This window comes from Dipodomys spectabilis, unplaced genomic scaffold (assembly GCF_019054845.1).
Source record: "Dipodomys spectabilis isolate Male_0828 unplaced genomic scaffold, ASM1905484v1 ptg000045l, whole genome shotgun sequence".
Classification (NCBI taxonomy): Eukaryota; Metazoa; Chordata; class Mammalia; order Rodentia; family Heteromyidae; genus Dipodomys; species Dipodomys spectabilis.
Window position 1 is genome coordinate 2,305,961 of NW_024870722.1, and position 21,986 is coordinate 2,327,946.

The 21,986-nt window shown below is 47.5% G+C and overlaps 1 protein-coding gene across 1 annotated transcript in view; it reads right to left on the minus strand.

Moving 5' to 3' along the window:
- Positions 1 to 2,221: 2,221 nt before the first annotated feature.
- The window catches only part of Gfod1 (glucose-fructose oxidoreductase domain containing 1), a 96,982-nt gene continuing 77,217 nt past the window's right edge, over positions 2,222 to 21,986 (minus strand). The window contains exon 2 of the mRNA XM_042678540.1: positions 2,222 to 3,150. Coding sequence (XP_042534474.1) covers positions 2,231 to 3,150 — 920 coding nt within the window. The 3' untranslated portion in view covers positions 2,222 to 2,230. The remainder of the gene's footprint in view (positions 3,151 to 21,986) is intronic.

The window sequence follows — 21,986 nt, forward strand, 5'->3', positions numbered from 1 at the left end:
CAGTCTACCACCGGCCCTCTGCACAAACTAGTATTGGAAGATGTCCAGTCTATCAAATCTCCAGTTTTGAACTGGATAAGCTATAAATGTGGAATGCTATCCATGAAGTGTGTCAGCCAATAGGGCCCATATAGGACACAGGAAGTAGTGTGATTTTCAGCAAATCAGTTCCTACTTCTTTATACTAGGAAAATGTCCACCATCACACCCCTGGTGTTTGGACCTTCCATGGCTGCAGTTCTAGCCAGGGCCTTGAGAGTACTGCTCCAGGCTGAACAATGGAGGACATGCCTGACTGCTGGACTATTTTCATGTTTCCTTCTCTGAGACTGGGGGATGGGCTCTTCCTTATCTACCGCCAGATACTTGAAAATGTTAAATCTCAGTTGCAGGCCAAAAACACCGGTTTGACTTCAGGGAGTCTGTGATTAAAGCTAGATTCACCAGGAATAGTCTACCTCCAGCTTTGCAAGTAAATGCCTTATGGGAGCTGAAAGGGTGGGGAGCAAAGATAATTTCCCCATTTTCAAAACACACTTAGTCTTTCTTTCGAGAGCAGACTTGAATATTTCAAAATGATTTAAGTGGTATTTGATGGCAGCCTTTACAAATGTGTGTCTATATCTGCATGTGGCTGGCTTTTTCCCTTTTGGTTCAGTCAATGCTGAGCTTATGGTTAGCTGTCTCCATAATGTAAGCTCTGAAAATAGAGTAAAAAGGCAAGACAGACAGGGAGCCAGCCAAAGATGTTTTCTACATCTGCCTCCTCTGCTGTCCACCTTCCTCTCAGAGGGAGTTCAGAGGGCTCTGAACTCATGCTCATGATACTAAAATGTGTTTATTATCCTTTTGTTTTGCTAAATACTTAAAAACTTTCAGGTGTCAGAATCCCAAGAGTCATGACCAATATGAGGGAAGGAGCCTTAACTATTTGTCTTAAGGAAAGAGGCTTCTGGCTGAGATTCCTGAACAGCCTTCCCTAGCTGGGTAAGAGTGGGGATGTTAGAGTCCAAAGCAACTCGGAGGCTGGACTCATTTTCCCTTCTGTTCAGGAGCATGCTCTGTCCCTCAGTCCTGGAGGACAGCACAGAACTCTGCAGTCAAGTCCATACTGAATGGGGGGAGGAGGTGTCCCCAGGGCTGCCTGAAGCATGGGCCAGGGCCACCTTGACACTTCAGCGTGGGGCCTCTGCTATGCTCCATATTCCCTTCCTCTGGGGTGGCTCCTGTTTTTGACAATCCCAGAGGGACAGCTTATCTTTCACACCTATTTTGATGAAGTGTGTTTGCTCTCTTCCTTTGCCATTAGTAACATTCCCCTAAGGCACCAGGTAAAGGGCTAGGAGCTGGTTATACACAGCCTTGGTTCCTAGAGGAAGACCATCCAGGAAGCTGTACACTCTGCAACTAAGTATTTTTTTTTTCCCTGCAGACACTTCAAGTAGAACAAAAATTTGCTTTCTGGAACTCAAACTTTGTCACTAGTTCAATCCCCCCCCCCCCCCCCCAGCTCTCCCTAGACTAACAAATTTATGTGGGCATGGGAGGAAAAGTGTCTGGGAGGGGGTGTGTGTGGAGGGAAGCTAGCTTCCAGTGAGCCTGCTGTCTGACACAGAGCCTTGACCTTGTAGGGCTATTGGGCTAGCAAGGGAAGGGAGGCTACGATGTGTGGGTGGATGAGGTAGGGAGGGAATCCAGCCCCTCCTGGCTTCTCACAGTAAAAGCCCAGAAAAGGAGAGGGTGTTAAACCTGCTTCCTCTCATGCGAAGCCCAGTATGGAGGGAGGGGGAGGGGAGAACTAATACTCCTAGGCCCTGAACTCAGCCCAACCCCATTTTTTGTGTGTGAGGATTCTGGGACTTAAGCTCTGGGCCCGAGTGCTGTCATTTAGGTTTTTTGTTTCTGGTTTTTTTTCACTCAAGGCTGGTGCTCTAGCCACAGCTCCTCTTCCAGGTGTTTTGATGGAGATAAGAATCTCAAGGACCTTCCCTGCTTTGAACCCCTGATCTAAATGATCCTCAAAGGGCCATCTCTGGAGTAGCTAGGATTACAGGCTTGAGTCACCACCAGCTGGCTCACCCACACTCTTGACTGGGATCTTTTCTCTGGGGTTCACCTTTCGGGCTACCCCCTCCTCCTTCCCTATACACATCCCCTCATGGGGGCCCCCTGGCAGAAGGCTTGATTCCTTCCCCCCCCCCACCCCCCCCCGGCCTCCCCACCACAAGGTCTAACAGTAGAGCGACATCCTGCTGCGGCGCATGGCCTCGCTGATGAGATAGGCAGGGCTCAGCTCCGGCTCCTCAGTCATGATCGCAATGTTCTGCCACTCGCCCGTCTGGCTGGACCTCTTGATGGTGTCCACCACGCACAGCGCATACAGGCAGTCATCGAAGGTGGCGGCCATGGTGAGGGGCCGCCCGTCCCACGTGCGCCGATCGTCCTGGTCCTGGAAGGCCTGCCGCACGGCCTGCATCATCTTCATGGTGCCCAGCAGGTAGGGCGAGGGGATGTCGCTGAAGGCCTTCTCGGGCAGCCGGGAGTTGCTCACCGACGTGGCGTCCTGGAGCAGCAGCTCCTGCGCCGGCGCGCTGTTGCGCTGCCCGTACAGGTCGGTGCCCACGGCCAGCAGGCGCCCCGCCGAGCCCACCACCGTCACGTCCTGCTTGAACTCCCCGGGCACATTGAAGTTGAGCGTGACCGTGCAGCACACGCCGCCCTCCAGCACCATCTGGAAGGTGCAGAAGTCGTCGCTGGTGATCTGGCGGATGCCCTTGATGTGGTCCGTCTGCTTGACGAAGGTCTTGAGCAGCCCGTGGACCTTGACGGCCTTCTGGCCGGTGAGGAAGGTGAGCAGGTCGATGATGTAGGTGCCCACCGAGTGCAGGCCGCCGCCGCCCATCAGGTCGTCGCAGCTCCAGTTGTACTTCTTGCCCAGCAGGCTGCCGCTGTGCACCTGCACCTCGCACACCAGCAGCTCGCCCACGTAGCCCTCCTCGATCAGCTGCTTCATGCGCACGAAGGCGGGCAGGAAGCGCAGCACGTTGCCCATGATGCTCATGAGCTTGGGGTAGTAGTGGGCCGCCGACATCATGCGGAAGGCGTCCAGCGGGGTGGCCGTGCGGTCGCAGATGACGTTCTTGCCAATACCTGCGGGCGGGAGCGAGAGCAGCAGGTGAGTGCGGCGTGCCGGGAGCGGGCGGCAGGGGGCGCTGTGGCCGCCCGGGCGCAGCCGCAACCCCGCTGGATGCTACTAGGTTGGGAACCATTTCCCGCCCTCTAATACTTGATATACATCCGCCCATCCGATGTATGTGTGTGTGTATGCACATATGTCTGTCTGTATACATCTCACACATTTTGGTGGTCTTTAAATATGCAAATTGAATTCATTATTAAGCCGTTGGTATTGATTTAAGTAGGTTTCCTTAGGTATATTAATATAGCCCCACATTTTGGAAATAAATGGATAATTTAATGATATAAAATACTTCCTTTGGGGGCTGGGAAGGTGGCTCAGTGGTAGAGCGCTTGCCTCGCATGCATGAGGCCCTGGGTTCGATTTCTCAGCACCACATAAGCAAAAAGAAAAAAGCCGGAAGTGGTGCTGTGGCTCAAGTGGTAAAGCGCTAGCCTTGATCTGAAGAGCTGAGGGACAGTGCCCAGGCCCAGAGTTCAGGCCCCACGACCGGAACCAAAAAAAAAAAAATACTTCCTTTGCTATTTCTATATAAATGTATAGGAAATAGGGCTGGATTATGGCTCATGTAAGATATTTTAAAATACTTGCTGTATGTATATGTGTGTATATGTATGTGTGTATATGTATGTATATATAATATATTGTATACACATGTACATATGTATTATACATGTATATGTGTATAATACATGTATATATACACACATATACAGTGTTTATTGGAAGTATATACAGAGTGCCTGTGATTCACACTTGTAATCCTAGCTACTCAGGAGGCTGAGTGTGATCTAAGAATCATAGATTTGAAGCAAGCCCAAGCAGAGAAATCTCCAATTATCTGCCAGAAGTAGAGTGGGCTGAAATGGTAGGGTGTCAGCCAACCTTGATCACTAAAGCTAAGGGACAGTGCCCAGGCAAGAAAATAAAATATATAAAACATTTAAGTAAGATGATCTTATGTGCAAGGCCTTATAGGTTGAGATATGAAATATATTTTACCATATGCTCTATAGAAAGGAGCGTGGTATGTGGGTAGAAGCAGAGTGTGTATAATCTCAAACCCTAGACCAGGTGGGTCTGGATTGTGAGAAAATTTTCTTAACGATAACTCTGAAGGCCTAACCTCTCATCCCTACTCCCCAACCTGCCCATCCCCTGGATTATATATGGAGCATTAATCTTGCTTGTTTATTTTTCATTCCAGATGAAGGCCGGGCATGGTTTCAATTATGCTTGTTTAATGCTTTTTCTCTACCCATAAAGATGAGGTATTCATCACATGGGAGGAGCGTCTGGCTCCTCAGCAACCTCTGCCTCAGGGTGGTTTGTTGCTTTTGGCCAGTGACTCTCAGGCCATGTAAGAATTAGTCTCCTGTGATGTCTGTAATGGGTGGATAAATTAGAGAGAGCCTCTCTGAGAGCCCTTTATGGACTAAGTAGGGTTTGATATAGAGCAAACAAAGGATCAAAGAGAACGAGAATGACAGGGAATGAGAAAAACACCTCCGCTGGACCAGCCAACTGGAATCTTTAGAAAAGGTACAGATTTTTCTGAGTACTGGTGTCCCACCTCTGTAATCTAGCTACTCAGGATGTTAGGATCTGAGGATCTCCAAGCAGATAGATCTAAGACATTCTTTAACCAGCAAAAAGCCAGAAATGGAGGCATGAAGAGCATCTGCTTTGAGGCCCTGAACCAGCATGAGGACAGGGAAGAGAACAAGAAGAAAAAGAAGACTGGAGAGGCGGGATGATAAAGGAGAGGGGTGGAGAGAAGAGAGGGTGGAGAAATGGGGGAGATGGAAGGAAAGAAGGAAGAGGAGATGGAAAATGAGCAGGGAGAGAAGACTGTCAAGATCTGCCTCACACCTGGGAGACATAGTCTCTGTCCTCTGTCTCCAGGATCCCTGACTGCCGTCTCCTTATCAAGGGTGCTTTAAGAATTATGAGCCAGACTCGGGCCATTCATGCTTGTAATCCTAGTTACTCAAGAGGTTCAGATCTGAGGATCTTAATTCCAAGCCAGCCAGGGTAGTAAAGTCTGTAAGCTTCTTATTTCCAATTAACCACTGAAAAGCCATAAGTGAAGCTGTAGCTCAAGTGAATGAAAAAGCCCTAGTACTTCCCCACATTTAAAAAAAAAAAGGGAGAAAAAAAAAAAAAAGGGAGAAAAGATCTTGTTGAAAACTCAAGAAAATGCAAGGTGATTGTATGCTCCTGTCCATCTTGAGACCCATAATGGACTCATGAGACAGGGTTCTCTGCCTTTGGGCTATTTCTGTATTGGGGGGGGGTCCCCCACTATCTTGGGAGTTGCCCAAGGATAAAGGCTGGGCTTTATGATTCCTCGTCTTTCCCCTGCTTACATCTCAGCAAATGCCTCCCTCCCCAGCCTGCTTGGTACCATCCACATTTAACACAGGAGTTGTGAGGATCCTCTCACACACAAGATAAGAGGTCTCTAGGAATCCATCATAATGAAATAAGCTAAGATAGAAACAGGGCTTCTTGCCCAAAGGTGCTTCTGGCTGCATTATTTACTAAAGAAAAGGAGAAACAAAAGCCAGGAGTGATGAAAATGCCCAGCAATACAAGACAGGGGAAGGAAACTGGAGTCCAGCACACAAGAGACTGTGGATCAGCCAGGGAAGAGATGCCTGAAAGACTTCAGTGAGCAAGATGACTGGTGTAATGTGCGTGAAAGGGCTGACTCCATGATGCACTCACTATGAGCTCAACTCCCCTAAAGAGACAAAGGAAACATGCAGGGTAATACCTCAAGTGTTTGTAGTGGTTTACTCTGATTAGAAGGATTATGACTGATTCAGTAGGACCTGTGGATGGGACCCCAGGGCCTTGCACAAGCTAAGCCAAGAATTTTATCACCAAGCTATAGACCACTAGCCCTAAGATTTTTATTTTCTTCAAGTTTTTGCACAATTTCCAAAATTATAAACAAGATACACTGTACTCACAAAGTGCCATGTTGAAATGAAACCCCTTTGCACAACTAAAGAGAATAAAAATAGATGAGACAGGAAAGTCTTTGAAGGATGACGATGTTCATAGTGACTAATAGGCCCCAGCCAGCATACACCTATCGCAGTCCTTGAGCCCTGGAGAGCTGACCCTTGTAAGCAAGCAGATTTCACATTTCTACTCCCGTGGAGCAAAATGGGGCATCCTTGTTCCAAGGCTGAAGATCAGCACCTTTGGGGCTTCAAGCAAAGCAAAGGTGTTTCTCGCAGAAACATGATCCAGAGGACTAAGCAAGGACCTGGGAATGGTGGGTCCCATTTCATGCCAAATACACAGAATGTAAAACAGAATATAAAAGAGGGAAAAGTCTTTGAAAAATGGGGTTCTTACAGGGATGGAGAGCAACAGGCCAGCATTCTAGGCACTCATAGTTGCTGGTTATCCTGTTTGCCCCCTAGGGCTGGAAGCCATCATCTTCCTACTCCCTGAACCTAGAAACGGTGTCATGGGGATGTTGCCTCATTTGTCCACAAGATGGCCTTGGGTGGGTGGCAGAGAACTGGACAGGACCTCCCTTCTATGGAAGCCTTCAGAATCCTCCTCTGCCTTAGATCACTTTGCAGAAAGGGGAGAGCGCTTTGGGGATCCTTTGGGCTTGAAACTTCCTTTTTTGGGGGACAAGAACCCCTCATTGGTAACTAAAGTCAGAGCTATGGAATCACAAACATTAAATGACAGCTAGATACCTTCCCACTTCCTCCTGGGGCTGAAGTTGGGAGCCATGTGAGACAGACAGGAAGGCAAAGTTTCACCTGCAAGGCAGAGTGCTTTGCTCTTTGTCAGAAGTTTAAAAATGAGTGTCAGGGGTTGGCTGTGGTCGTGCACCCCTGTTGTCCTGGCTACGCAGAACAGGGAGATGGAAGGTTTGCCGTTTGAAGCCAGCCAAGGCAAAGTTATTGAGACTTTTGTCTCAACCAAAAGCTGGTGTGTGGTGTTGTATGACAGTAGAAGGGTCATGGCCAGAAGCCAGCCAAACAAAAAGAGGACCCTCTCTGAAAACTAAAGCAGAAAAGGCTGGGAATGTTGTACAAAGAGGTAGAGCACCTGCCTAGCAAGCATAAGGCCCTGAAACCAAATCCCAGTACCTCATCAATCAGTATTTCAGAAGCAGTTTGGCTTACTCCAGAGCCTATTTTGTGTAATTGAACTAAAGATCCCTTTGGCCTCCTGAGGATTCGATGCTCAAGGAGGGAAAGGAACCTCAGCCTGCTGCTTCCTCAAACTCAGGTTGGTTATCTCGTGGCAAATTGCTGGTTCCAATCTATCCAACGACCAGGAGACCAGGGCTTCTATTGCCCTGATACTCCATGCACAGGCTGCCCTTCCCCCAGGAGCTGGGCAAGGCATTCCCACAGACAGCTCTCCAGAACAACCCAGAGCTCTCTGCTCTCCAACACAGCAGATGCCTCAGCTGCCCTGATCAACCAGTTCAGCCCTGGGTACCTGGAGGCTGGTGACTACCCAGATGCCATAGGTATTTCCTAATAGAATGGCCTGGAACTTCAAAGCCTCCATCCTGCCAGGGCATCGCACTTACACACGCTGTATCTAACCCTGCTGGGACTCTTCCTGTGGCGCCTCCTGCTTATCCAACTCCTGTTGACAGCCCTTTATCTTTGGCAAGCTAAGTGGATCTGGTCCTCTGGTGGCTTGTAGCTGTCCCCAGAGACCAGCATAGCCCCTGAAAGATGGCACATCTGATAGGAATTCTGAGTTTCTCCTCCCACACTTACAGAAAAAGGTTTCTCTCTAGCCTCGACATTTCCAGCAGGGAGGTCTTTTACCTTCATTATATGCTGTCCTTTCAACCTCATAAGCAAAAGGAGCAACAAACAAGTGAGAAAAATGAGGAGCTAGTTTAGAAGAGAGCAACCAGGATCTGAGTGATTACAGCATGCAAATCTAAGCGAAGGATGACCAATCAGATCATGCAAATTAAGAGGATAACCAATCAGGGAGACCATGGAGGAGGGGGCTGCCAAACCGATTTTGTTATCTCTACCTGAGGTGACCTTTCCGCTGGGTTCTGAAACAGATTCGGAGTTCAGCTGCCTATTCAGACGTTAGATGATGTCCCGTTAGAAGAAAATGGTCCAAAACAAGATGCTTAATCTGGAATCTGAGAAACTACATAAAGCTGAACTGTTGACAGAAATCTTGTGTAGAGAGTGAAGAAAGGGGTGACACTGTCCCAAAAGAAATGTATTCATTACCTGACTTACGAAACTGTAACATCTCTGTACCACTTTTATAAGATAAAAGAAAAAAACCTGCGTATATCTTGGGGTGCAGTTTTCTCAGAGACAAATTCATTAAACTTGTAAAAAAGAATATGGCTCAAGAGAGATTAAGCAGAATTGGGTTTGAACTTGAGAAACACAGTAAGTCCAAGAAACCCCCTGGTTTTAGCAGACAGAAGTGGGTACTGTGTATGAACAGACAGGGTTGCTTGTAACCTTGTCATGCTGCACCCTGAATGACAGACTCAGCTTTCCCTCTCCTCATCTCTTGGAGGTTACAGCACCTGGCAGACATGGCTGTGCCCCATCCCTCCTCAATGTAAGCTAGAAGCGCCACCCTAGAGATGAAGCCAGATCTTCAGTCTCCATCTCGAAAGCAGAGAGTTCCCTGTCATAATGACACAGCTTCAAATAGCAACTAACCCTTTCTGTGCACCCACATCCTGCCACAGGGGCTGAGCATTTACAGACATAGGTTTTGGGGTTTTTATGTTTAGTCACCCTATCAGGCAGACACCAATACGATTCCCACCTTATGGATGGGCCTTGGAGAGGATGCACAACTTTTCCTGGATCCACAACTCAGTGAGACCTCAAGCTGGACCTTGAACTCAGATCCTCTTACTTCTGAGCCTGCCTGGTCTCAACATTTTGCTCTCCCTGCCTCTGATGATCCTGTCCTAAGGCTGGCTGGGTGCCTGTGTCACCCAGAGCTTCATGCTCCCATTCCTGCCAGCTCCACACACCTGTGCACTGCAGGAGGTCAGAGAGCTCAGGGGAGAGCAAGAAACCAGGGCACGGAGGGTGGGGGCCTCGGCCTCAGCTGGTAACATGCCAAGTCCCAGAGGAACTTAAGTTTCTACCCTAATTTTGAACTTGAGATGGAATTGGGTCAGCTCCTTTGTCACAGCAATAGCCTCTGAAAGAGGTCACAGCCAGTGAAAGGAAGTGGGCAAGGCTGACAACCCTGGCAGTCGAAACTGCCCTAAAATAGAGGTAAAGGGCTTTTCTAGATCTAGGCCCTTTGAAAGCCATCCCTATCCCGCCCACCGAAGGTCTTTCTGGTCCATCCCCCAGGACTGAAGCCATCTCTGTGTGTAGGAGCTCACGTGGCTTCTGTAAGTCCTCACACAGTTGCATGAACATTGGCCACTGCTGTCATTCCATTCCATCCAGGCCTCTGTCCTCCACAGGCACCGCCCACCTCTCAACCCTCTCCTCCCCGCCCCCCCCTTCTACCTGTGTCACTTACAGGGCAGGAAAGGGCTGCACAGGCTCACCTACCTGGGACACAGGCCACTTGCCCAGAGGGCTTTGTCTCCTGCAGACTTGCCCTGAGCAGGAAGACAATGCTGCAGTGCTCCCAAATGATACTTCAGGGATCGCTATGCTAGGGAGCGGCTCTAGTTTTTAATTTGGGGGAGGAAGAAAGGTACTGGGATTGAACTCAAGGCCTTGAACATGCTGGGTAAGCACTCTGTCTCTTTAGCTGTGTTTTGTTTGTAGTTGCTCTTTGGGTTGGGTCTCATGATAACTTTGTTCCACACTGGGGTCAAACTCATTATCTCAAGTAACTGGAATTATGGCACGGAGAAGCTAAGACCACTTCACACCTGAACAGGCCAGGATTCTAAGCTAGGCCCACAACTTTCTCCACAGAAGTAGGAACCTCCTGTAACAAATGGACAAAGGGTGGAATACGGATCCATTAGTCCACCAAAGTCAAATAAGACGGACTGAGCTACTTAAAAGAAACATGGAAATGGTAGAGCTGGATGTGAGAATACTATTTGGGACTACAGTTCCATTCCCAACCCACCCATTTAGCAAGAGACAGGCATAGCTTGGCTGCTCAGGAAAAAAAACAAGTACACTTTCCAGGAGGTAGATATAGGGAGGATCATGGTTCAAGACCCACCCAAGCAAAAAAGGAGACCCTATTTCAATAGTCCAGGTGTTGTAGTATATATCTAGAATCCTAGCTATGTGGGAGACATGAGTAAAAACTTCAGTGGACCAGTCTTGAGAGGTGGGGGGAAGAGAGACTATCAAAAAAAGAACCAGGCTGGGGATATGGCTCAAGTAGCAGAGCACCTGCCTAGCAAGTGCAAGGCCTTGGGTTCAAGGAAGGAAGGGAGGGAGAGAAGGAGGAAGGGAAGTGCCTATCACATAACCAGGAAGAGGAGGAGCTTCCTGTGGAATTCCAAAGCCCCCCCACAGTCCCAACAAAAAACTCTAGCACCTCATTATTTTATTTATTTTTGGGTCCGGTCGTGGGGCCTGAACTCTGGGCGCGCTGTCCCTCAGCTCTTCAGCTCAAGGCTAGCACTCAACCACTTGAGGCACAGCGCCACTTCTGGCTTTTTTCTTTTTGCTTATGTGGTGTTGAGGAATCGAACCCAGGGCCTCAGGCATGCAAGGCAAGTGCTCTACCACTGAGCTACCTTCCCAGCCCTAGCACCTCACTATTAATTGTAGATCAATGCTTCCAAGAGAACCACCATCATCACTTCACACCAGGCAATACAACAAATGAAAGAAAATGCTGGGACCTCCTCAGTGAAGAGGGTGGCTTTAGTGAAGTACATTTGCCCAGCTGATACACTGCTTAAAAGCAGGATAATCCTGTCTGGTTTTAGTGCCTCTCGAAAAAATGGAAAAGACCCAGAGACATTGGTATTTTTCCCCAGAGCTTCCAGCACAACCAGCTGAAGCTGTGCTGTGTTTTCTATCATTAGACCTGTAGTTAGACACCTCTGCTTTTCTGCAGTCCTCACGGCTTTGCTGCACTAGTTTTCTTTCCAAGGGTACTGGTGAATATACCAGCACAAACGTAGTAGCTTAAAACAATCCTTGTGTGCTGTTTCATCGCTGTAGGTCAGGAATTCAGGAGGACTTACTTTTCATAAGGTCATATCACAAGATCATGCTATTTCCAAGCTCAGGCAAGTTATTGGCTAAATGGAGTGCTATATGATTGGATGACAGGCTCTCTCTCCTTACCAGCTTCCACTGTGCTGGCATTTCTGAATGCCATGTACCCTGCATTTTTAATAGAAGTGTGTTGTTATTATTAACGTATGATACAGAGGAATTACCATTTCGTAAGTCAGGTAGTGAGTACATTGCTTTTTGAACAGTGTCATCCCCTCCTTGGCTTTCCCCCATTTCCCCACCTGTCCCTGGCCCCAACTTTCATAGTTCATTTCCCACTTAGCATATACTGATGCCTTGCATTTGTAAGCCAATCACAGACCCGACAAGTTAAACCTTCCTCGCTCCTGCCATCTCTCCCTCTTTGTCCTGTGCTCCCAGCTAGAATCTTCCACCACTGCTAACTTCCCAAGATTAGATTAGTTAGGCCAAGGGAGTCTCGTTTTTGTTTGGATTTTTTTTTTGGCCTAAAATTAGTCACAAGAATAACACCTGGGGGAAATTACCCCCCACCCTCAAAAAAGGAAGCATCTCATCTCCAGGACCTGCTAGTACAAGGTCTCTGACTTATGTCTGCTTCCTCTTCAAACCTTCTTGTGTTTCTAGCTCTTTCCGTGTTTTTTTTTTCTCCATCCAAAAGGATGCCTCAGTGAGGTACTCCAGGGTTTAAAGACCTATGATTAGTCTCTATGTTGCCAAGGCAATTGTATCCTCATCTGGTTCTCTCTAAGCAGCAGGAGCAGGTACAGCACAGGGCTGTACCTTCTGTGTGGGGAGCTTTCCATGGGCTCATGCTAGCACCGTACCAGCACCATTTGCTCCATTTATTCAAAAGGGAGAAGTTGAGGCTGAGAGATTCTGATTGTGTGGCAGGTCTGGGGTGTACCTCAGGGTTGGGATTTCCAAGTTCTGTTTTCTAGTTTTCAGCTAGAGGAGAGAGCTGCACGCAGATGAAATTGAGAAAAAGGGAAACTGTTACATAGGCAATTTAAAAAGTGGTAAACATAACACGCTGCTGATAACGTGTTCCATTACAGCATTTCTTGTTCTCATACTGCCCTGGGATGCTGCTCAACTGCTTCTATCTTCCCATAATAATGCCCTGAGTTTCCATTCAAATGCTTCTTCCCATAATGCCCTGGGTGTCTGCTCCACCAATGAAAAGAGCCAGGGCAGCCCATGTGCAAGCCATCAAACAATCAGCACAAAACCTAGGAGGAGGTATGGGAGGAGCCCCGTACCCTCCAAGAGGACCCCATTGGATTTATCTTTGGGGCCTCTCTCAGGATGAAGGACTTTGCTACTTCCTTCCATGGCTTTCCATTCACTTAAACATACCCCTGCCTTTTAATTCTTTAATGGACAAGAGAAATGAATCCATTCTCCTAGACTGCATCAGTGCTACGTGGGAAGGCTTACTGTAAGAAAGCCCAAGCCCTCAGGCTCCCTGGACCACAGGCTTGAGTTTGCAAGGGCCAGAGGTGGGAGGCAGGAGATAGGGTGACTGTCTACTTACACCACATCCCACTGCACAGGTGGGAGCAACCGAAAGATGCTTAATCAGGGAGGGCAGTGGCTGGGGAAGCCAAGCCGGCATTGTGGGGACACAGTTCTCACTGCTGACCACAAGAAGTCCCCTGAGGGCTCCAGCCTGTGGCAAACAGGCGCCACCCATCCTGGCTGAAAGAACCGAGAGGCAGTGGACTTGCCACACCAACACTTCCACAAAGCAAGGGGCTGGAGGGGACCAGTGTGGCTCATTCTCACTCCACCCAGGGCAGCCCAGGAGCTCAGGTCCTGGGGGGGGGGGGGGGGAAGGGGGGAAGGGGGAAACAAAACCTGCCCAATGCTCCCTGCAGTCTTACAAAGAACCAATGGCTCCTCCTTCTGTCAGAGAGGATGGGAACAAATGCACCCGCTGTGAGAACCTGATTTACATCTCTCCACGAAAATAAGCAGTATGGTTTGAGCAGACAGAAGCTCCTCCCATGGCCCCAGGGGAACCAGACCCCAGGACAGGTGGTGATAACACATTTAACACATTTTCCCAGCGTCTTTATCTACATCATCTACATTACCACTACCACCAATGCTGACACTGTCCCAAGTCTATGACCTCACTTGGGAGGTGGTGGCTAAGTGACCACAGGTAGAAACTGACAGGTAACCCATAGTGTAATAATTGGTGTCTGCATTTGTTGGGAGGAGGCGTGGAAGGGCCTGGTGGGTAGCAGAGATTTGTCATTTGGATAAGTTTTCCAGCCTCTGAATCTTCTGCACTGTGCTGGGAAACTTCTCACAAGCAAGTCTTGATGGGAGGCACAGCTTCCCACAGTTGGAACCAAGCCAGTTTGCTTGCTTTCCCAGAAGCCTTTTCCATACAGGTATGAGCATACAATCTGGTTTGTGGGATTTTAAACAAGAAGAGAAGGAGGAGCCGATCCACGCTGCGGAGACAGCCAACTGCTAGGTTCCAACACTGCTATGGTGGCAGTGGCACCTAGGAGGTGGCTCCCTGCTCAGCCAGGGCTAGCCACGGAGTCCAGCCACCCAGGAAGGGGTCATTGGTGACATTGGGACTGTCATTCCAGTTTCCAGTTATTTTTATCTTCTCTTTGTTTTCCAAACCTACTTTCCCAATCTCCCCTGCACCACATCTGTGAAGAACTAATGTTCCTTTCCCAAAATTCCACTCTGCAAATACCATTCTTGTAGTTTCTGTTGTTGGTAATTAAAATACTACCCTGGAAGGGAGCACAGGTTTCCAAGTTTTCCAGATCCCTTTGCGGAGGGGCTGATTTGGGCTTCTCACAAGCAAGGCTTATTAATAGAGCAGCCAAGGTCTAACATGACTCAATATTAAAGGAAAATGGAGGCTAGGGGAATGTGACCAATTTTGCCCCATAATAGCTAAAAGCTAGAATACTAACACTTGCACTCAGAGGATGGGATGACAGTGGCCCTGCCCTGCCTCAGAAATGTGTGCTGAGCTTAGTATCAGATCCAAATAAAAGAGCCCAGGTTAGCTCTCAGGGCCATAATAATTCTAAAGAAGTTGGTGACAGGGAATTGTGTGACAGCAAGAGTTGGTGAAGGTACAGCCTGGAAATCTAAGTGGTTCTAGGCCTGCCTAGAAAGCATCTGTGAGTCGGAGATGATATCTGGCCCTGCTGGCTTCCCAAAACCAACAGCTGAGAGCATGAAATGCGTAGTGTAAAGGGCATTGCACTTCAAGGAAAACCACCTAGGTCAACAACAAAGTCACTGCTGAAATGTAGCAGATTCAAAAAGGAACCTGGAATGTCCTCTGCCAGGGCCCCAGCCGAGTCCCAGTGGCTGTCATGAATGAAAAACCACATGAGAGCGCCAGATACCAGTTCTGTTTCCCCTACCTACCCCCAGCACATTAGCCAATGTCAAGTTTACAAGGCCCACACCCCTGGGGAGGCTCTGCTGGCATTACTAGCTAGCTTGGATAGTTACAGGGGGGCCAGGCTGGGTAAAAGTTGCCCATAAATTGAAGGTCAGCAGCCTCATTTTTGGTTATAGCCAATGGTTTAATAGGTCTATGTCACTATCTTCCCTGGGCTCAGGATCGCTTGGTAATAATTATGTCCTTGACATCTACAGAACCCACAGCCTTAGAACCTCAAAAACTGGGGATGGAGGCCAAACATCAATGACTCTCACCTGTAATCCTAGCTACTCAGGAGGCTAAGATCTGAGGATCACGGTTTAAAGCCAGCTGGAACAAGAAAGTCCATGAGACTCTTATCTCCAATTAATCACCAAAAAGCCAGAAGTGGAACTATGGTTGAAATGGGACCTCACCCAGGCCCTCAGCTTAAGCACCAGTACTAGCGCGCGCGCACGCGCACACACGTGCACACACGCACACACACACACACACACACACACACACACCAAAACTCCTGGGGATAGAGGTAGATGGAGAATAAGAGGGTATTTAAGAAGGGCTTCCTACCCTCAATCCAAAAAACAAGCTACCCTCTGCAGATCTGAAGCCAGCTCACTTGTATTTCTCCTGCATCCTCTTAAAGGGTCAGGACCTATTATTCCACTTGGGACCAAATGAGGACAGTCCACTTCACAAAGCAAAGCTGAAACAAGGCTCATTGACGGCAGAGACCAGCCACCCTGTCCCAGGCACTTGCTAAGGCAGAGTCCTGGTACTTTGTTTCCTTTTGCAACCATCTACTAACAGTGCAGACAGGAACTCCCAGACCACTGGGCTCTTCCTAGAAATCCCCAAGACAAGCCAGAGGCCTCTGTGGTGAGATGCAGTGGTAAGGGCCTCCCCTATCTTATGGACAACAAGGGCTAGAAATTAAGTTTTAGAAACTTCCTGGCAAGGCCCTAGAATCAGTCAGGATGCAGAACAGGCCTCCAGTCCCTGGGAACTGAGTCCCAAGAAGATTGTAATGAACAGAGCATGCTCCCATACTAAGAAATGCTTGCAGATTTCCAAGGACTCTGCAACAGTACAGCACCGGAGCAGATCTGGCTGGGGCTTGGTCACTCATCAGCCTTGCACAAGACTTGGGACAAGCCAGTGAGGACCTCTACTAATGTCTTAGACATAGCAGTTATCACCAAAGGTGGGCCAGATCCCAAGAGAAAGGACAGAGGCCCAGGCTTGGCTTTCTCTGTGTCTCATCTACCTTCCTCTCATCAATAACTCCTGAGAAAGGCTTGATGTGCCCAGGCTGGGGAGGAAATAACACAAATATTTCACATATATTGATTGACAGGTGCATTCCCTACTACCAAGCACCAGGGAAGCTGCTTTGCATAAATGATCATCTCCCAGGAATCTGCAGAGGCTGCTGACCTGTCCGTTTCACACACTGCCTGTCCAGACTCTGATGAGCCCATGGCCAAATTCATACCCTGCTAGGTGGTAGTGCCCGGACTCAAACTCACAAAAATCCACTCTGTGAGTCTGTGCCCCCTCAAAACAATCCAATGCAGTGTAAAATGCAGTCTGAGAGGTGGTGAAACGTGATTACAAAGGAATTAACAAAGGATTAACAAAGGAATAAAGTCATAGTGAAGTTGTTATTTTTTCTCTCCTTTCTTTTGGAGGGGTGGGGGGAAGGTACCTGTACTGGGACTTGAACTCAGCGCCTCAAGTTCTTGCTTAGCTCTTTCACTCAGGGTTGGTGTTCAACCACGTGAGCTACCTCTCTACTTCTGGCTTTTTGCTGGCTAATAGGAGATAAGTGTCATGGATCTTTCTTCCTGGGCTGGCTTCAAACCAGAATCCTCAGATCTCAGCCTCCTGAGTAGCTAGGATTACAGGAGTGAGCCACCACTGCCCGGCTGATAGTGACGGATTTTTGTATACTCATTCAATCCCACCAGCATCCATGAAGGGATGAAATGAAAGGGAGAACCCAGGTTGCTGCTGGATTTTGTATTTTCCACTCCTAATTCTGTACTTGAGAACCATGGTTCCTGACCTGAGGACTTCAGCACCACAGAGGCCCAGAGGTCCCACTGTGGTCTAGTAACAAAACAACAGGTACAACTGTGGCCCCGTAATATTATAACACAGGTCAAAGATCCCTATCACCCAGTGACATACTTTCTCATGATTACGTGATGCTGGTATAACCCAGGTACATGCCTCTGGTGTATAAAAGTATGGCCTGTACAATCATGCACAGCTCATACCACTCAGCGGTGGTAGTGAAGATATATGTTGCTGCCTTATTTATTTACCATGCTAACCTTTTGACATAGTTAGTAGGTATTCCCAGTTATTGAAAATCACATCAATTGTCAGTCTTCTACATTCTAAAGGCAGGCAGACAGGTGGACAGGCAGCTCTTACATACCTGGTCAATCAGATCTTTTAAGAATGTTGAACATGGGAAGTGGCACTGTGGCTCAAGTGTGGTAGAGCACTTGCTCTGAGCTGAAGAGCTGAGGGACAGCGCCCAGGCCCAAAGTTCAAGCCCCACAACCAACCAAAAAAAAAGAATGTTGAGCACGCCTGGGAAGGTGGTTCAGTGGTAGACTGCTTGCCTTGCATGCATGAGGCCCTGGGTTCGATTCCTCAGCACCACATAAGAAGAAAAGGCCAGAAGTGGTGCTGTGGCTCAAGTGTAGAGCACTAGATTTGAGTTGAAGAGCTGAGGGACAGCACACAGGCCCAGAGTTCAGGCCCCAGAGTTCAGGATTGACAAGAAAAAAAAAAAAAAAGAGCATTGAGCAATTGACTTGGACCATCAACATTTTCATCGGTGTTGATGTTCCCACAATGACAGAACTGCCAAGCAATGCAGTTCTCAGAATAGATCCCTAGCACCAAGTTACTCATAACTATATTTTAACTTTGAGATGAACATTGTGATATTTGATATCTGCTGGACACCACAGAAACAAACTCAAACAAGTTCTTGGTTGGAACACTGGGCTACATTTGAAATTGCCTTACTGGACATGCTGTCTCTGTGAAGTTGAGTTTCTGGCAGTTGCTGTGATTAAAACACAGACAGATCACACACACACACACACACACACACACACACACACACACACACACACACGCACACACACGCACACAAAAGCCAAGGTGGACAAGAAACAAAGGTGGTAATATAGTATTCTACCAGATGCCAAGTTTGAAAGCTTCCATTATAATTAAAATCACTGTGATTACTTATGTGAGTACTTATACTTTTTTAATTTATGTGCTATTTGTTAAGCATTGCAAAATCAATGGGTTACAAGCAGCTATTAAGCTATTTGGACCTAATTCCTAACTGGAATTACTGAATCTTTCTCTTGGCTTAAGAGCACCAGGAAAAACAAAAACAAAACAAATCATCATCATCAACAACAACAACAACAATAAATCCTTGAGACACTTAAGGCCACAGTGAATTGAGAGTGAGAACTGGTGTTCTAGAACATTCTGAACAGCACCCTCCCCCTATCTCAATGATACATTCTTTAAAAGGGAAGCCATTGTGGTTTCTCCTCAACATAGTACTTGGGTTTGGGGGCCGAGATTGTTAGGACTTGTTGACAATTTACAATAAATGACAGACCCTCGGCGGCCCGAGAAGCTCCTAAAGATGAGAGGAGCTCCAGAAGAGAGGATGAGGAAGGCCACTTAATCATTCCCAGCTTAATCAGCTGGGAATCTGAGATGTGTTAGAATCCAGAATCTGAAGTGAAAGAGCCACCTGGTGTGAAGATTTTGAATACAAATGCAGATAGAAAATGAGTTGTAAACCAATTTAAAATCCTCTGGAATTCTCTTTTACCCATGAAGTTTGAATCTGCTATCATTTCCTCCATCTAGGTTATTTTTCCCAATCTCAAATGGCAGATCCATAGAGGTCTGGAGGTCAGGAGATAGGCCTCCAGAAAGAGAGAGCTTTCAGGATCCTGGGGAGAGGGAGAGAGCTGGTTGGAGGCATCAGATGAGTTTACATTCCAGCCAGCTGAGTTATCTCACAGCTGGAATTCTCTAATAGACAGTAGAGGTCTGTCTTCTGTATCTGCTGACCCAACATGCACCAATACAGATAACTTGGTTGCTTAGCAACTGCTGCAACCCAACGCCAGGAGAGAAGGGAGAATGTATGGGCTGGGTACAAGGATGAGGGTCTCATCTCAGGCATGTGACAATCCTCTATGCCCTACCTCAAGACGGGACAGCAAGAGAAATTCCACACCGCCACCTACTCTCACGGGCTCTCTCATTCTAATTAGCTGCAGATGAGATCAGCAGCCTAAAAGTGCCACAGGAAACTGTGAAGTTAACAGCACATTCCTTTGACACTGGCAAGTGGTGATGGTGAAAATCTCCCTTAAAGGACCTGTATCAAGGAATGGTGACTGTCCCTATGGGGCTTGCGGCTGGGAGGCTGGGGATGTGGGTTCCAAAGAGAACTCAGAGACAAATGGGAATTGCTAATAATAATAATATTAATATGTTAATTATTATTAGTTTGCTTTCCCAAGGCATTAAGAAGAGCCAGACAAGGGCTTTATGAGTAGAGTTGGCCAAATGGATCTGAGTTCACTGAAATGGAGTGAAATTTGTAGTGGTTAAATTTCTAATTGAGGAGTAAAAAAAATATAACTACTGAATAGAATAATGCAGATGAGGTATAGTTAAAAAATGGTGCCTGAAATAAAGACACTCCCTCACTTCAAGGGCTTCTACTCCAAAAAGACACACTGGGTGGTGAAAGTTAAAGCACTTACAGAGTAAATGAGGGACTCAGGCCACCGGTGTTAGCTTTCTGTTACAATAACAAACACCTGAGATTACTTACAAAGAGAAAGTCTACCCAACTTGTCTTATAAAAACAAAAGGTTGTCAGGGACTGGTGGCTCATGCCTGTGATCCTAGCTACTTAAGAGGCTGAGAACTGAAGACTGCAGTTCAAAGCCAGCCTAGGCAGACAAGTCTATGACTTTAAGCTCCAACTAATCAGGAAAAATCTGGAAATGGAGATGTGACACAAGTGGTAGAGTGTCAGTCTTGAGCAAAAAGCTCAAAGTCCCAAGTTCAAGCCCTAGAACCAACACACACACACACACACACACACACACACACACACACACACACACACACACACACACACACACACACACGGAATAACTATTGCTTTGGGTCTGTGATGGGAGCACACGGCAAAACACAATTTCACCTCCGGGTACAAAAACAAACAGGAAGAGAAAAGGGCTAGGGTCCCTCTTTTTCCTTCAAGTGTATACTTCCAGTGCCTGGGCCCCACTTCCCCACTAGCTGACAACAAAACCAAGGACTGGAGACCAGGCCTGAACCCATGGGCCTTTGGGGGCCACTCTAGTTCCAAAGCAGGGCAGCCTCAGTCCTCCCCTCCCCTCCTCCCTCTCCACAGAAAAGGTGCTCAGCTCTGTGCAGCCCTCCTTTACATTTCCTCTCCTGTTCTTCCTCTCCAAGGCCAGCTTGCAAGACTCATTCTACCAGTTGCCAAGTGCATTTGAGCAATCACCCATATTGCTTCAAACTGCAATTCATAGGTCTTGGCCTTCTGTTCCTTAGTCCCCAGGCCCTAAAAGATTGTGACAGGGGATGTCAGACAGCTTCCGGAAAATAGCCAAATCTCCCTTCTTCTGCAGAGCTAAGGGAGTTTGCGTGGTATACTGGTTTAGCACACAATGAAGGACCAGACAAAAAAAACCAGCTGCTTTGGAGAGCTGATTCTATGTAGCACCCAAGCTGGTGCAGAGAAATGACTGCTTTGAGTGAACACGAGGTTATACCCTGCTAGCCAGAGTCAACAGAAACTTCACCTGGGCAGTTGGCAGAGCCTGCTCATCTCAGCCATGGTCCACCCCTTCATCAGTGAGCCTCAGCTCCCTGCAAATCTCTTCCCTCAACTGTGATTTGTTCTATGGTTCTTCCTGGCGGTTTTCAGCACAAACACTGCCCTCTGTCCACACGACCCCTCCAGAGGTTGAGGAAGCAGTACATACAGGAAAGAGGTAAATATGGCAAGGCAGAGACTTTATGCAAACACCTGTTCCTGTAACTGGTGCTTAAAAGCTGCTTTCGCCAAGAAATATTACAGGGCCCATGAATCAGTGGACAGCAGGATGCAGCACCTGCACATGCAAACACTTTATTCCAAATTCCAAGAGAAGGGCTTTGGCCATGCTAATTGGGAGTCATTTCTCTCAAGGTCCATACTGGACCATTAATCACACAAGCTCTCACACACACACACCCCTACTGTATAGAAACTTAATCTTCACCATTCCCTACCATATCATGTTTGAGACTTTCCCCACATTGACCTGATTTTCTATCTCCCAGAGGCCCCTGCATTTCTTCTGCTTAGTCTTCAAATGCAAATAGGATCAGCTTCCCTGTACATGCCCTCCCCCCTACCTTTGCTCCATGACTCTCCAGTTCACCCTCTTTCTAGGATGCAACCCAAGTTCCAACTCCTCCAGGACCCCCTTCCTGAAGAGTCCAAGCCTGGGGTAAGTTTCCTTCTCTACCCTCTGCTGCCATGCCAGTTATGACATTTGCTGAAACGATGTAGGTAAGCTGCTGGGCACAGTGTCTGCGACAGGAAGTGCTAAATAAACACTATTAGGAACTTGAGGGTCAGACCCTTTCGACAACTGTACCTATTTCTTAGTGTCTTCCAACAGCCTAGCACAATCACAGCCTTCAATAAATAGTTGTTGCTTTAAATTAACCCAACGAGGGAAGACAAAAACAAAGCCAGAAAAGAGAAAGCTTAAGTAATACTTAAGTTATAAATTTCAAGGATATGAAGAGTTATTTCACAAAAGATGGTGAATATTTTTGCATGTTTCTTTGAAGATATTAGGAGAGAAATGGACTTGACTTGAGATCATCGTGGCCAGAACTTCCAGATGGTGTCAGAAACACGTGAATAGAGAATACTGATGAAGGCCACAGGAAAGGGAGCTATTCTAAAGGCTGAGTCTCAAAGCTTTATCATGCCTTTGGACTTCAGTTTCTTCAGCTGGGCATAATTAGAATGTTAACTTCAGCCAGGTGTGAT